Below are 16347 nucleotides of genomic sequence, written 5' to 3'. Positions count from 1 at the left end.
TCAGTTAATCGTGATCCTCAGCCAGATAAGAAACACCAGGTGAGGCCTCTCACTGAGTTCCAGCTTGTGAATTGACAGACAGTGAGCTCCTCTAGGGGAGGGGCCCCGGCAAAACTGGCCTTACGTCTTCCCGAGGCTCGGGACAGAGCCGGGCTCTGGGTTCTCTGCTTGCTCGGGGCTCGCTGTGTGAGCGCACAAGTGCCCGAGCCCTAACTGGTGCTGTGCGCACGTGGGTTATTAGGGTGGGGGGCTGCTCTCCTGGAAGCCCCATCCTCTGAGTCCCCCGCCCAGGTCTGCGCCCCAGACCCAGGAAGGCCAAGGTCATTCATTATGCCACCTCCACCGTCTGGCCCATCAGAGTGGAAGCGGAGACGGGGTGTGGAGGGTGGCGTGGTGGTTAGAAGGCCGGCGGGGGGCCTTTGAAAGTGGGCTGGGACGCAAGATGACAGAACAGAGCGAGGACAGGGACGCAGAGCCGCTGGCCTTTGCCCTTGGAGGTTGGGAGCTGGACTCTTTGAAAGCCCCAATTTGGTGATGCTGTTTGTATTTACTTAACTGTCTGCACTTGTCTATGGTTTGCAAAGTCTTTTTAAAACATCCCCCCTACCAGGCTTAGGTACACCAAAGGAGCTTGTGCTCAGTTCCTGGAGAGACCCCGAAAGGCAGGTGAAGCCTGGGGCACCTGGCTCAGCCTCCCCCCAGACTTCTCCCCTCTGACCCAAGAGAGCCACGCCTGTCTTCTCCAGGAAGCTGCTCCTGTTCCAGCCCCTGTTCCAGCTGCACGAAGCCGGGGCCCCAAAGAGGTGGCCCATACAGCCTCAGCCTTCAAAACAGCCCCTTCTTACCTTGGTCCGGGTGCGTGGTGTCGGGAAGTGCAGGAGCCAGGTGGTTAAACACGACCTGGAGCAAAACACACGCTGTTAGCTCACGTCCTGGGGAGGGTCCAGTCGGGGTGAGACGGCTGGGTGCCAGGCAGACCGTCCGGGGGAGCTGCTCTGTGGACCCAGGAGGCTGCATAGGTAAAGTCTACACGTGCTGCCGCAGCTCCTCAGGGACCAGTGCCACCTCGCACAACCCCAGCCCACCTGCCCGACCACACACGCGGTTGGAGGAGGGGTATGTGGGGAAGTCTAGCTCCCTAAGAGGCAGCTGTGGAATGGGAGGTAGGGGACAGCTGGATCACCCGGGTTAAAATCCTGGCTCTGTTTTAAAAGGTGCCATTGCAAAAGAGTTATTTGTTCTCAAGGAAAATTATTTTTAAAATGTATTTCCCTAAAATTCAACAAATATATTCCCAGGTATGTACCCTGTGGAGAAACCTTTGCATATGAGTACTGGGAAACACATACAGGAATACTCCCACAAAAATTTTAAAAAAAAAACCATAAAAACTGTTAAGGCATGGAGATCACCCTCTGACCAGGAACAGACAGACTGGGACAAGTGATAGAATGAAATCTTGGGCAACTGTGGGAGTTAGTGAGTGAGCTACAGCCACGTGCCTCGATGTGGATAAAACTCCCAAATGTAACGGAGATCTGAAACCCAAGTCTCTGAAGAATACATGCTATCTGAGTCGGCTGATTTAAAGTTCACTGTGGGCAAAATTAAACTACTGTTTAGAAATACATACATGTGTGATCGCACAGAAAAAGCAAAGCTAAGGAAGGCTAAAGACACTTGGGAGAGCGGGGTCCGGGGTGATGAGGACAGACTGGGGGCAGCGGAGAGCTTCAACAGAACCAGTCACTTTCGACTTCTGAAGATGGGAAGGCTGTGCTGTGTGTTCATTTTCTTCTTATTTTCAACTTGCATGTGTTACAAATATTCTTTGTTTTGTATTCCATAGTTGCTGAACACAGTTTTGAAGCAACATTTTGCAAAACGGCATGAATAGTATGATTCCATTGAAAATATAAACACAAAATATAAATAATACACAGAAAAAGGGTCTGGAGGCAGGAGCTCTAAAGTGGAGGATAATGAGTATTTATAATTTTTTCCACAATTAATATATATTATGTGACTTTTTTAAGTTAAAAACATTCCAGGCTCTACTACTTATTAGCATGGAAGAAACTCAATCTGAGTTTGCTGAGTTGATCATTCATTCAGTCAACAAACATTTCACTGTTATTTGCCAAGCCCTGCACTAAATTGGAACATTGACAGATAAGACACCTGGTGTATCTAAGAAACAGGATTACTATCCCCTCACCCCCTACTCCTGCCTGGTCACTGTCAGAACACAGCACTGGCCAGGTGTATGTGCTGGTGGGGTTAGAGAGGGCAGGGGAGGCGGTCCAGGCATGACTCCCTGTGGCCGGGGGAGGGGAGCAGGGGAGACATGAACAGTCCTCTAAAAATGCATCTCTGAGAATGCTGCTGTCAAAGGGTGACAACTGCTCTGTGAACAAACCAGAACTGCATGCAGGCCCCGGGAGAACTGAGGGCCTGCCTGGGAGGAGAGACCAGCATCCTCCAGCCGCAGGATGTCTCGTCCCAGGACAGCGAGCTCCTTGGAATGCCAGCAGCAGCACCATGAAGGGGACAATGACCACCAGGAGCTTCTGGGCCGGGGTGGGGTTAGCAAATGTTGCTGCGTGCCCCAGACCCTCCCCCACCTCATCCTTTCCTCAAGGTGACATCTTTGATTGCTTTTTGCCTTCAAGGCTGCCCTTGCACAGTGAAAACTGGCCAAGAGTCCTCGAGGGCCCACCAGGCCCGGTCCTGCGCTAAAGGCAGTACGTTATTACATCGCCCATGTGTATGTACACGGCACGCTGTCACACCCCTATCAGAAAGGCACTCTTACTAGACCAATTTTACAGGTGCAGAAACTGAGGCGTAGGGAAGTAACTTGCTTTGAAGCGCACAACTAATCAACTTAAGCTTGGCAACCTGGCTGCTAAGCAGTGTACTGTTCCGCCGCTGCGACGTGAGCTGGGGTGGCAGTGGGAGGGGGCCTCTGTGTGGGAGCCCGGCGTTGTCTAGAGATGGTGCCGGCACTGGCTGGAGGCACGCGGCAGCCCCCCCACCCAGCCCCCGGGGCTCTGTGCTCCCCTCCCCCACCTCCCGTCCATCCAGCCGGGCAGGGCGGTCACTCACCAGGGGCGGCAGTGGCGGGGGCTCTCTGCCCTGGGTGCTGGCCTTCCTGGGGCTCCATCCGCCCTTCACCTTCTCCTTGACCTGCCTTCTGCTGCTCACCACTCCCATCCTGTCGGAGAGCACACAGCACATTGGCGACGTGAGTAGGTTTTCAGAGCCTCTGTGCCCAAGAGCTCCCCCAAGCCCCTTCCGCTGGCCAACGAGAAAGGTGGGGAGGAAGCGGGCCAGTGAAGGTCAAAGTCAGAACATGGGGTCAGAAGGGGGTTGGGCGGGCTAAGCTTGCCTCTCTCTTTTCCCCTAGAAAGGGAAGACGCGTCCCAGAGAGGAGAAACGCCTGGGTCTGGGACGCAGAGACCGCCTGGCCTGAGGAAACTGCTAGAAACTCCTAGGGTGGAGCTCAGGCCCTTCGGGACAGGAGCCCTGGCATCTAGAGAGAGCCTGGCCCACGTGGCTGCTGGTCTGGGTTTCAGTCTTCACTTGGGAAGGTCACATTTCCTCTCTGAGCCCATGTTAGAACATTCTGAGGTTCTCTCCAGCTCAGAATTTCAGATGAGATGCCATGATTTAGGGCACCGTGACAACACAGGGGTCTAGGGCCAACTTCTCAGTCCTACGGGGGAGTCTTCTTTAGAGGTGAGCGAAATATGGTCAAGACTTTTCTTGAGTAAAGAATCTTCAAATGACAGATGTGGAAAGACCCCGGAGACCACAGCCAACACCACCGCCACGTCACCCCCGCCCTCATTCCAGGAGCGGCTGTCTAGGGAGGGCTTGCTTGCTACCCAGAACTTCACAAACCCTATCTCTTACCATCCTGTCAAAGCTCTGAAATGAGTGCAAGGAGGAGGTTTGAGATGTTAAATAGCTGGTTCCTGGTCAAACAACTAACAAAGAGCCAAAGGAGCTGGGGCGGACCCCAGCCCCCCCAACTCCAGCTCACGCCAGGCCCACCCCCGGATGCAGACATTTACAAGGGAAGTGGCTTGGGTTCTGCTCTTGTCTGAAGGGCGCGTGGACGGTGGAGAGTTTCTGACTGCCTTGGATGTGTTCGCCGTAGTCTAAGATGCGCTTTTCCCCTACATTTAAACGTCTCTGAAACCGAGATGTGTTTTTCGGTTGATGACGATTCACAGAGCAATTAGGAGCATTTCCTGCCCCTCTTCTAGTGATACACAAAGTAAGTGCGAGTTTTCCAAGCAGCGGTGTCTTAGATTCTACGAAACACAGTAATACATTTCTTCCAGAGAGTTAAAAGCACATGCCTCAGATTATTTCTCCCCAAACTCACCTTGAAAAAAGGAAAGACTGTAACAATTTTAAGTAGAGGACAGAGAGTCATGGTAACAAATGAGCCACAAGCATTTCCTTGAGTATGTTTCACATTCAGAACAGGTAATATTTCACATTTGTAAAGAATAAAACTTTTTGTATTTAAGCAGTCTCTTTGCACCAGTTCAGATCAACCTGAACATCAAATGAAATGTAGTGTCAAAATTACAGGTCAACAGTCCAGTTTTCAGGGATTTTTAGGTATCCAAATTTTGGATAAGGGATTATGGGTTTGTACCAGGAATGGCTACTGAATTTTATCAGGTGCTTATTTAGTATCTGTTCATATGATATTTCTTCTTTTTAACTTGTTGATGTAATGAATTAGGTTGATAAATTTTCTGCTACTGAAATATCCTTGCATTCTGGAATAAAAGCTATTTGATCACAATGCGTTAGAATTTTTGGTGGATCCTATTTGCTAAAATTTTATTTCTAATGAGAATCTATATTCCCAAGTGCAATTAGTCCGTAAAGAATTGACATTAAGATGATGCTAGCTTCATTACATACCAAGGAGCTCTTCTGTCTTTTTTCCTATAGTATTAAATAGTTTAATAACAGTGAAACTATCTCTTCTTTAAAAGCTAGACTCAACTCAGCTGGGAAGTCATCTATTCCTGAGGCGCTTTTAAATAGTAGATCTTTAAATAAACTTCCAATTTCTTCTATGGGAATTTGTCTGTTGCCATTTTCCCTCTTGCTTGCACCATTTTGATAAATTATATGATTTATAGGGGGTCTTTGGTTTCCTCTGCATTTTCCAATTTGTTGCCAGATGAAGTTTTACATCATATTGTTTTATATAATCTCTTTGCTTTCTTGATTATGACTTACTTCTTGTTCCTAATGTGAATCAAATGTACTTTCAATAATGACAATTTTTAATTGGATAAAATTACCTGAAGGTTTCTATGACCAAATAAAGTTTTAACCTAGCTTTAAAATTGTGAAAATGAAGACTGTAACCAAAACAGCATGAAAGTGAAACAGGGATAGACGTATAGCCAGCAGAGCGGAGTCATAAGCACGCAGATGCCAGCGCAAACGGGAACCGAATATGTGACAAAGGTGACATTTTAATTCGGTGGAGAACTGATGCTTTATGTTAATAAAAGGTGCTGGGGAAGTGGCTATCTACTTAGAAGAAAATACAATCGGACGCCTATCTCACACCATATCAAAAAATAAATTATTTATTCCAAATAAATTGTATTGAAAAAATATATTAAAAAGTTAAAAAATTTAATTGGAAGGAAATTTAGGAGACTCTACACATGACTCAGAATTTGGAGATAACAAAGAAGCCAGAAGCTAAGAGAAGGCAAAAAGACATATTCATAACAAAACGGCAAATTCATAAATGTTAATGGTAAAAGGAACCATCATATAGTCATAAGTAATAGATTGGGGAAAAGATTTGTGAACCATACAGCAAACAAATGTCTATTTATAATATACACAGGGCTCATGAAAACCGACAAAAAGTATGGGTTTAGTATATAATCTACTCAACAGGAAAATGAGTAAAAATTATAAATAGGTAATCCATCCAACACAAATCCAAACTTCTAAGTAGGCATGTGAAAAATATTAAAATTACTTACCAAATGGAAAAGGCAAATCAAAGTAACAAGGAAACATTACATCAGTACGACTGCGCAATAAATAAAAGGGATGGTAATACCAATCGCTGATGGTAAAGAAAGGGAAAATTGTGTTTTCTTACATTTCTAGTACAAAAGTATTTATTATTGTCTTTTCATCTGTTCTTCCCCATTCCAGTTCTAGGGTGAAACCTCTCTGAGGGCTGTGATCTTTATTGTATATATAGTTAAATCCAAATCGCTAAACCAGTGCCTGGCACGGAGTAAGTGCTTAATAAATACTTATGAACAAATAAAATATGAAACGTTACCAAACTTTTAGGAAGCAATCTTTCAATTCCTATTAAAACGAAAAAATACACATACATTTTGATTTACACTCCCCGTTCTGAGACTCTCACAGCATAATAAAACGTCATTATATAGGAATACATGAGACGTGAAAGTGTTTACTACAGCAAGAGTTGCAGCAGCGAAAAACAAAACAGAAGAAACATTGTAACTGCTCACCACCTGGGGAACTGTTGACTAAATCTGCCCTTTAAAAGTCTCTAAAATATTATGCAACTACTAAAAAGAATGTGCCAGATCTTCACCAGTGAGGCTAAGAGGAAATTCTACAACATACTGTTAGAAAAGCAGGGTGCCAAGAAGTGCATGAGGGTGTCCCATCTTTGAAAAACCAAAGATTGAGAACAGAAAGCCCCATATAGGCACGTGCTGTGTATTTATAATACCTGAAACGAGGTTTGGGAGGATAAACACCGAGACGTTTACTTTGGTTATCAGTGGGGTAGGTAGAGACAGAAAAGGGAGGAAGAACGCCCCCCTCCAAACCCCCTGGAAAAAAAGCAAATTAAAAAAAGTGTGTGTGTGGGTGTGTGTGGGTGGGTCTTAATGCAAAGCAGGGCCCTAAAAAGCTATTTCCTAAAATGTTACTATTGTTTATCTCAAGTAATAGGACTTCGTGTGACTCTTCCCTTCTTAGGATTTTAGGTACTCCTTGAAGTCTTTGACAGGAAGCATATCTGATTGGTCCAAGCAGAAAAATGAAAAGAGCTCGTGACTGACTTGCTGGGTGACAGGGGGTGGGTAACGTCTGGACCCAGACCAGCCCCAGCCCCGCAGAACGGCTGCGTGGGTCTCAGGCCTCTCCTGACCTCCCCCAGGCTCCTGGCTCAATGAAGGGGCAGCAGGCAGCAGCTTCTAGAATTTTCCTGCCTTGGACTCTGCTTCTGCGCCTGCCCAAAGGACCAGCCCTCTCCGGTCAGCCACTTTGCCACCAGTCCTTAAACTTTCTGAGCAAACTTTTACAACCACTTAAACGACATCACTCAACATTCACGTAACTTGACAGGAAGTAAAATCCCTGAGATTAAATTATCACCACTGACACTTCCTAGTCCTCTGACTTCTTAGCACTGTCTGTCCATGGGTTTTAACAATACGTAGCTTGCCTCCGGGACCCTCCGCCCCAGTGGCTCTAACTGGAGACTGGAGATACTCAGGAAGGAGGCCACGTGACAAGCTGAGCTGTGCTGGGGCTGGCACTGCCACCCTGCTGTGATATTTTAGCAGTTTCAGGCTGGGTGGAGCCAGGAAACGCGGTCCTCGGTCCTCGGTCCTCGGTCCTCGCAGAAGCCTAAGGCAACGCGTGCAGGTCCCGGTGGGTCCCGGTGGCCCTGCTGCACTGAGAGGGCGCTGGCCTCCTTCCAGGGAAGGATGGATGGGAGAAGGGTGTGAGTTGTGTGTGTGTGTAAGAGAGAAATAGTGCACACACGTGTACGTGTGTGTGTGCACGACAGAGCAAGCACGTGCGTGCACCTGTGCGTGTGTGTGTGTGTGTGTGTGTTTGTAGCGGTCAGGGGAGCTAGCAAGCGGAAGGGACTTCTGTTTGTTTATTTGGAATGGATTAGACCCCTGTGCAGACTGACCGGAGCAGGGAGATCGATGTTGGCCCCAGAGGAGATGCTTAACGCCTGAAACACATCCCAACAGAGGATATGGTGGAGGCAGCAACTAAAAACAAAGGAACTAGAAACTCTTTATTTACAGTTGCCAGCACTTCACAAGTTGAAAGACTTGCCGTATATGATCTATTGGATATTCATGTAGCATCCATTGGGTGGTTACAATTAACATCATTTTACAGCTGAAGATGGAGCAGTGGGGTGGCTTGCAAAGGTCACAGTGATGGCAGCAGAGCCGGGCGCTGGAGGGGATTCTCAGCCCCCACGCTGCCCCAAGCTCACTGCCTACAGCAGGTGCATGGATGCCCTGCTTGGGGCTCCGTACCCTGGACCCACAGTCCAGGTTTAGGTTCAGATATCCTGCCCTCTCCTCTTCTGGGCTGCTGCCTGCCTCCGAAGCCCTCCCTCCCAGAGGAGAAATCTCCAAGGAGCTGCTGGAGAAGGGAATTCCAGGCAGAGCCTCGCACAGCTGTCTCCCTCCTCCCTGGTCCAGGGGGAGTGGGTGGTCCAAGGAACCGGGCTCAAAAGGCTGGGCACGGACTGTGTGAACTTACGCAAACCACCTCATCTCGGAGGCTCAGTCTCCTGGCCTATAAAATGGGGGAAGTGTGAAGCCATTCCTCGTTTCACACATAAAGACATCCTGAAAAAGCATGTTCAACGGTGAATGTCAGAAAAAGTCAAACAACGGACTTTCCTGTTTTGGGGGTGAGGGGGCAGTTCTGTTTCTGTGGAATTAAACCACACTATGAAATTCTCAATTATGTCCTGCCTATTTGGCAAATCTTCATCTATTTTTAGCCTTTCACAGATGTCTTTTAATTACACACATACTCATGATTACAGGCATAATTCCATTGAGTATTTGCCTATTTGTGTAAAACTAGGGGAAAATGTACCAAAATATTAAAAACAGTTGTGCAAACACTACTACGCAGATGAAAATGGTTGTCCTGCTGGGATTGTTGGCAGGTGGGTGGCAGTTCATTCACCAGCTGATGTGTTAAAGTCTAAATTCAACAGATGGAAAATGTTTGGGGGGATATTGACACATATGAAGCAAAAACATAGATTTTACAGGGGTCAAGGACCTGCAGCCTGTACACAGGCCACACGGCTGTCATGCGAACCAGACAGGATGAGAGTCAGAAAGTAACAAAACCAATAAGGGCACCAGATAAATGCTACCTGGAGGGTGACCGGGTGACACTGTCTCTCTTCTGAGCATCATGGTACCCAAAGCCGGCTCTGGGACCCGTTGGGATTCCCCAGCCTTTCCTTTTGGGGTGAGGGCCTGGTATTGGGGGCTAGGAAGGGGGTGGCCGTGGTGGGCAGGGGGACAGAGGCCAGCATGGATGGCAGGCTGCCACGTGGCCCAGGGAAATGTTGACCGCTCTGAGTCCCTCCACCCACACTGGCGGCTCTGGAAGACCGAGCACGTTATTTGAGAGGCAGGAGGATGATTTGGTTGAAAAAAGTCTCATGCGTGAAGTCAACCCCGGAATGCATGTGGATTCGTGACAGAAAAATCAGTTTGACTCTGGTTTACTCTTTTAAATAGCAGGCACTATCACACGTTGAGTGGTCCCCGGGTACCACAAATGGAACCAGATGCCCCGGGAACACTGTCCTGTTTGGGGGGAACCACAGAGCACACTAGACGAGAATGCTGAGGTCTGAATCCAGATTTCGCTACTTTTTAGCAGCTGTGTGTCCTTGGGGAAGTTGCTCAACATTTCTGTCTCTTAATCGCAGATAGTAATAGCTTCTATCCCCAGTGTTGTAAGGATTAAATTCGTTATTACACACTGGTGGCATGTCTTTGAACAGTGTGTGGCCTGTAGTCAGTGTTCAATAAATATTTTACTATTATTCCACACATACAAATAATCAACAGTAATAGTTTCTTTAGTAACTATGGGAGATGGGCAGGGCTACTTTCTTTCTACAGATGAGATGGACTTGACACCTGAAGCTAGTCACCAAGTCAAGCTAGGAGTGAGTTACGGGCCGGCCTTACGCCCAGCTCTGAGTGCCTCCTAAGTCTGGGATCTGGAAACCCTGCCGTGTTATTAGCCGAAAGCTTTCCCTTTCTGACTTGACTTGCGAGACTGAGGTGGGCAGCTTAGAGCTGGAACAGGTGAGCCTATCCGCAAAGCCAGGGCTCATCCTGGGTGCTGGCTGGCAGGATGAGAAGCCAGCCTCCCACTGGTGAGTTCCCTCTGCCCTGGTGGAGCATCTGCCAACAGCCAGGCATTCCGAGTCCAGCACCCTACAAATCCACTAATGCCACGCCCACTTCCTAGGTGAGAACAGTGTAGCGATGGGCCTATGACTCTGAGCTAAAGAAGAGGCCAAAGAACTTGAATTAAAATGTTTTTATAGTAGCACTATTTACAACAGCCAAGACATGGAAACAACCTAAATGTCTATCAACAGATGACTGGATAAAGAAGCTGTGGTGTATTTATACAGTGGAATACTACTCAGCCACAAAAAAGAAATAATGCCATTTGCAGCAACATAGATGGACCTGGAGACTGTCATCCTAAGTGAAGTAAGCCAGAAAGAGAAAGAAAATTATCATATGATATCATTTATATGTGGAATCTTAAAAAAAAAAAAAGACAAACAGAAACAGACTCACAGACATAGAAAACAAACTTATGGTTACCAGGTGGGGGAGTGGGTAGGAAGGGATAAATTGGGAGTTCAAAGTTTGTAGATACTAATATATATAAAATAGATAAGCAACAAGGAACTATATTCAATATCTTCTAGTAACTTATGCTGGAAAAAATATGAAAACAAATATATGTATGTTCCTATACAACTGAAACATTGTGCTGTATGCCAGAAATTGACACAATAGTGTAAACTGACTATACTTCAATAAATAAAAATATATACATATATATACATACATATATATGTACATGAAAAAGTAATAGACTGGAAAATACGCATTTTTCAAGCCTCACCTGCAGGGTGACTCAACTTGAACGAGGCTACCTCACCTTTGCCCCATATTGCTCCCTCCTCATGTGGACATGAAACAGCCTGAGCACCGGCTCTCAGAACGCTATATTCTTGTGTTCACTCAGTCACTATCAACCACACACTGTGTAGGGCACAGAGAAGACACAGAGATGAAACACGGAAGGCGTCTGCTCTTGTGGGACGATGAAGAGGTGAGACACAAACACAAGTCACAACAATCAAAGTGGGACACACAGAAGAGAGGTCTCAGGAGCTCAGGAAGAAGAAGTCAGTTCCACCTGAGAGAAGACACTGGCAAGTCAAGGGATGGTTCATATATATATTTATATGTATATTGGTTAAAATGGTTTTCAATAAAAATTTTCAAAATATAAAACATAAAGAGTATAATGAACACCTATATACTCATCACCCAGATTCAGCAAATACCTTTAAAAAGTATTTTCTTGATTGAAATATTTTAAGTACTTTAAGACACATCATTTTATAAACAAAGGATTGAAACTTTGAAATGAAATTAATGGCTTGAAACATGCCATGTCACCTCCACATACGCTGCAAATATCTCAAAAACATGGAGACATTTTCTCATGTAACCACGATGTCATTGTCACATGGAACAGAGCTAGCAATTTCTGTGGTTTTATCTAACACCCAGTCAATAATCAAAATTCCCCAGCTGTCTCAAAAAAGACTTCCTGCTGTTGGTTTGTCCTATTTGGGATTGCAACAAGCTTCGTACATTCCACTTAATGGTCGAGTCTCCTAAGTCTTCTTTACTGAAGTAGCCCCCAGCCCCTACTTTGGTTAATTTCATGCCACTGATTTGTCAAGTCCAGATTGGTGGTCCTGCTGAATGGTCTGCATTCTGAAGTTTGCTTCCTCGTGATGGCTCATAACCTGCTCTTCTGCCTCCCCAGTTCTCGTACGTAGAACTAACTCTACAGGGACCACTGCATTCATTCTTCTGGTGGGGGGCCTTACGGGGTGACATGCACTCTATCACATCCTATCAGGAGGTGAACCACTTCAGTGATGCTAAGATAGATCTGGGTTTGGGTGACGCCAGTCAGATCCTTCCACTGAAAAGCTCCTCAGCAACATTTCAACTAATGGGTCCATTAAGGGTCGCTAAATACTAAAGTCCCAATTTCAGCACTCCTTCTGCATTTGTTCGTTGGGAGTTGAAAGAGTAACAGATGAGAAAGTGAGACCACCAGGAAAAAAAGGAACCCTCCCACACTGTTGGTGGGAATGTAAACTGATGTAGCCACCATGGAGAACAGTATGGAGGTTCCTTAAAAACTGGAAAATAGAGTTACCCTATGATTCAGCAATCCCATTCCTGGGCATATATCCAGAGAAAAGTCTAATTTGAAAAGATACATAAATTTTCCTACAAGACAATGTTCATCAGATGGCCGTTAGATTTGAGGGTAGAAAGGGAGCCAAGGTTTTTAAAGTTCCTGGTGGGAAATATTTCAAACCTAGAATTCCGTACCTAGTAAAATGATCAACCAGCTGGAGGGAAGGGACAGTTACGAATATGCAAGAATTTAAAACATTTACCAAGAATACATTGTATGCCCCTTAAGCGGTTCCTTACTCCACTTATGAATATTTAACTCTACAGGAATTGCCCTACAACCCACCCTCCAAAAAAACCAGCTGGAGAATTGGGCAGCTAGTTGTTCAGATATTAGACAGCAGGCAGCATGGGTCTGTGATCCCCGGGAAAAGGGGAAAAGTGACGTGAGCCTGGGTCCTGTGATCACACAATTACTGCCAGGAAGCAGTTTCCAAGCCAGCACTTTGGGGAACCCAGTGGTTTCACAGAGACCAGAGTACGAAGAGGCCATGGTGTCCTGGAAGGGGGAACGCCGAAGGAGGGGGGCTGCTCACGGAGAGTGGGTACGCTCCACAGACTGCAGAGGGGGCCCCACGGGTCTCTGACCTCCCCCTGAATATCAATTTGGGCATGCATGAAGCCACCAGAAAGAACCAGTAAGAAACAGTAGTCTTATCACCTCTCCTAGAGATTATCCAAGGCTGGAAACAGGTCAAATTCCCACTACCCAGAGCAGAGAGACTCAATAGCACACAGAGCATTGGGTAAAGTCATCTGGAAGATCCTGCCTTAGCAGTGGTGTTAGGTCTGCCCTGGAGTAGAGGTGGCTCTGGACGGGCCCTATATCAGAGCTGAAAAGGAAGCCTTGAGATGATCAAACTGATCACCCAGTAACTGAAAAGGGTGCTACAGCACAGCCTTACACTCCTTATTTAAAGAAACACAATAGTATAAAGCACTCACTATAAAATTCACAACATCTGGCATCCAATAAAAATCACTAGGCGTGCAAAGAAACAGAAAAACGTAGCTCTCAACCAGGAGAAAGTTTAACCAGTGGGCACAGAACCAGAACTCACAGACATTCTGTAATTAGTAGACAAGGACCTTAAGACAGCTATTACTCATTATATAAACTGGCTCAAGTATATAAGTGAAAACAATAAAAACAATGAGGAGAAAATAAAACATGGGGGAGAAAAGAAAAATAAAAAGAACTAAATGGACCACCTAGAGATGAAAAAGACAGTATGGAAAATTAAAAGGAAAAAAATTCTAAACGAGATTTAAAATACATTAAAAAATACATTAGACACTGTAGAAGGAAGGTCAGTAAGCTTGTACATGCAGCAATAGGAGAAGAGCCTGTTCAAAGTGAAGCACAGAGAGAAACAAAACAGGGAAAAGGGGACAGACAACACTAAGTGATCAAAAAACACGCATCCAAAAGGGGATGGAAGAGGAAAAAACTGAGGAAATCAAAGATGGAAATTCCAAATTTGATGGAAACTATAGACCCAAGGATTCAAGACAGTCACTCAATCTCAGGTAGGAAGAAAACCACATCGAGTTACATCAGAATCAAATTGTTGAAAAATAGCGATAAAGAAAAAAAATCCTAAAAGCTGCTAAAAAATATACATTGTATTTCTAGAAAAAAAAATCATAGGACAAGATCTTTGTGATCTTGGCTTAGGCAAAAAAAAAAACTTCTAGAATAGAAAAGCATGAACTGCAAAAGAAAAATAGATAAATTAGACTTTTTCAAAATTAAAAACTTCTGCACTTTAAAAGACATTATTAAGCAAATGAACAGGTGAATCACAGACTGGGGGAAATATTTGAAAAACATATCTGATATGAAAACATATAAATAACTTTTGCAACTCAATAAAGGAGACAAAAATTCAACTTAACCAACACTTGAGTGAAGAATATACTAGAAGTGGCAAACAAGCACAGGAAAAGGAGATCAGTATTGTCCCCCATTAGACAAATGGCAATTGAAATCACACTGAGATACCCCTCTACACCTGCCAGAATGGCTAAGATTACGAGACCGATCACAGCAGATGCTGGCAAGACTTTGGAGAAACTGCAACTCTCATACGATGACCGTGGCAAAGTGAAATGGAACAGAAACTTCGGAGAACAGTTAGAAACTGAAAACTCAGCTTCCTATCCTATGACCCAGAGATTTCATTTCTGGTTATGCATCACATAGAGCAATGAAGACATCTGAACACAGGAAGACTCGTGCACACACACTCACAGCGGCTTTACTCATTAGCTCCCAACTGGAAACAACCCAAAGGTCCATGAACTGATGGATGGATTTAAAAAATGAGGTTCTAACTGATCTGACACATAACAACATGGTGAATCTCAAGAGGTCGTGCAGAAAAACAAACAAAACACAAAGTATACATACTGTCTGATCCATACACAGTCCTTGCACCTGTAGGGGGATTGATTCCAGGAGCCCCTACATTTACCAAAACCCCCTTTTCTCAAGTTCCGTAATCAGCCCTTCATATATTTCGTTTCTTATCTGCAAACTCAACCAACCGCAGATGGAAATTTCGATACAGAAGAGAGGGTACAAGTGGCAGGCAGGTAAGGAAGGGCACTGTGCACCTCTCATGGTGGGAATCAGTATAACTAGCCCAGAGATTTTAAAGATAAAAGTGTTGGTGTTCTTCAAAGTTGTAAAGGTAATGAAAAGGAGATTTAAAAACAAAAAATATTATCATCGCTCACTTCCTGGGGATGGTGACAGAGGCGGCAAACTTTTATTTTTCAGGCTAGAACCTTTGAAGCTTGCCACATTTTAAGAAACAATATTTATGGATAACTTATATAATTATAAAATGTAACCAGGTAAATGAATGAGTAGGTAAATCAATTAGTAAAAGAATAAAAGATCTAACTGACAAAAGCATGCCTCGAATACACTGCTGTTCAGTGAAAGTTTATTGCAGAATGCTTTGTATGAAATGATCGTGGAAAAGAAAAAAGGGGGGAGAGTATAAATATATTTGCAAATGGAAGGAGAATGTCTTGAAGCCCTTGGTATAAACGAAACTGCTAACAGGTGCACTTCTGGAGAGTGGAATTCACAGGCAAAGGGAAGGGAAGACTTCACGTTTTTACCTTACCTACCTCTGTGCAGTTCAGGTTAAACAGAGCACAATATGCTCAAATACGTAATACCCTTAAGTATTGCTTTTAAATGTAAAGTAAAAAAAAAAAAGAGAATAGGCAATTACTTAAAAACATATGGGACATGTGCTCCTGAGCAACATCAGAAAGGATTAAATAGGTGACAGACTTCTGTCCTTTATGAGTTCAGGCCATGCTGGGAGGACCCTGCCTCCTCTAACGAATCACATTAAATACACTTTCCTCTTTACGCACGTTATTTGCTTTTGATACAGGAAATTCAAAAACTAGAGAGGAAGATAAAACCTCCCTACACCACCGTCATCCAGCGATAACCACAGTTAGTTAACACGCTGGTGTGTAATTTTCCATTGGCATCTTTTGAAAACGCAAACCTGGGATCATTATCTACATCCTGTTCTATGACCTGTTTTAAGAGTGCACCATGGCCACCTTTTACCCGATGTGCGCGCAACATCGCGTGCAAGGCTGTGGGGCATCTTATCTGAAGGTTGTACCATGTTTTTTTTTAATCATTCCTCTTGTTCCACACTCAAGCTGCTTCCATTTTTTTTAGCATCAGAAATAATGCTGCAAAGATGTCCTTTGCTTATGTACTTTATCCTTGTTCATGTCCCTCATTAATCTTTGTTGAGGTTAAAAACCCTAGAAGTGGGACTGCTGGGCTCAGAGCGTAAAGCGTTTAAGTTTTCTGATATATTTCGCCAAATGGTCCTCAGGCATTTCACCCAGCTGGATGTCAGTGTGTATTTCCCTGCACTTCCTCTAACAAAGGTTATCATTCTTTTCATACTTCCTAAGT

At 44.8% G+C, this 16347-nt stretch overlaps 1 protein-coding gene across 3 annotated transcripts in view; it reads right to left on the bottom strand.

Moving 5' to 3' along the window:
* The window catches only part of BLK (BLK proto-oncogene, Src family tyrosine kinase), a 53147-nt gene that overhangs the window by 13265 nt on the left and 23535 nt on the right, over positions 1-16347 (bottom strand). For 2 of the 3 annotated variants that reach the window (XM_064482502.1, XM_064482500.1), the window contains exons 2-3: positions 3109-3217; positions 846-900 (exon numbers count right to left, since the gene is read on the bottom strand). In XM_064482502.1, the coding sequence (XP_064338572.1) occupies positions 846-900; positions 3109-3216 (163 nt within the window). In that variant the 5' untranslated portion in view covers position 3217. Of the gene's footprint in view, positions 1-845; positions 901-3108; positions 3218-14793; positions 14830-16347 lie in introns of those variants that run through there. The other variant, XM_064482501.1, reaches the window with a different exon arrangement.

The sequence above is a fragment of the Camelus dromedarius genome, chromosome 36 (genome assembly GCF_036321535.1).
Source record: "Camelus dromedarius isolate mCamDro1 chromosome 36, mCamDro1.pat, whole genome shotgun sequence".
Taxonomy (NCBI): Eukaryota; Metazoa; Chordata; class Mammalia; order Artiodactyla; family Camelidae; genus Camelus; species Camelus dromedarius.
This window is presented reverse-complemented; position numbering and strand designations above follow the sequence as displayed.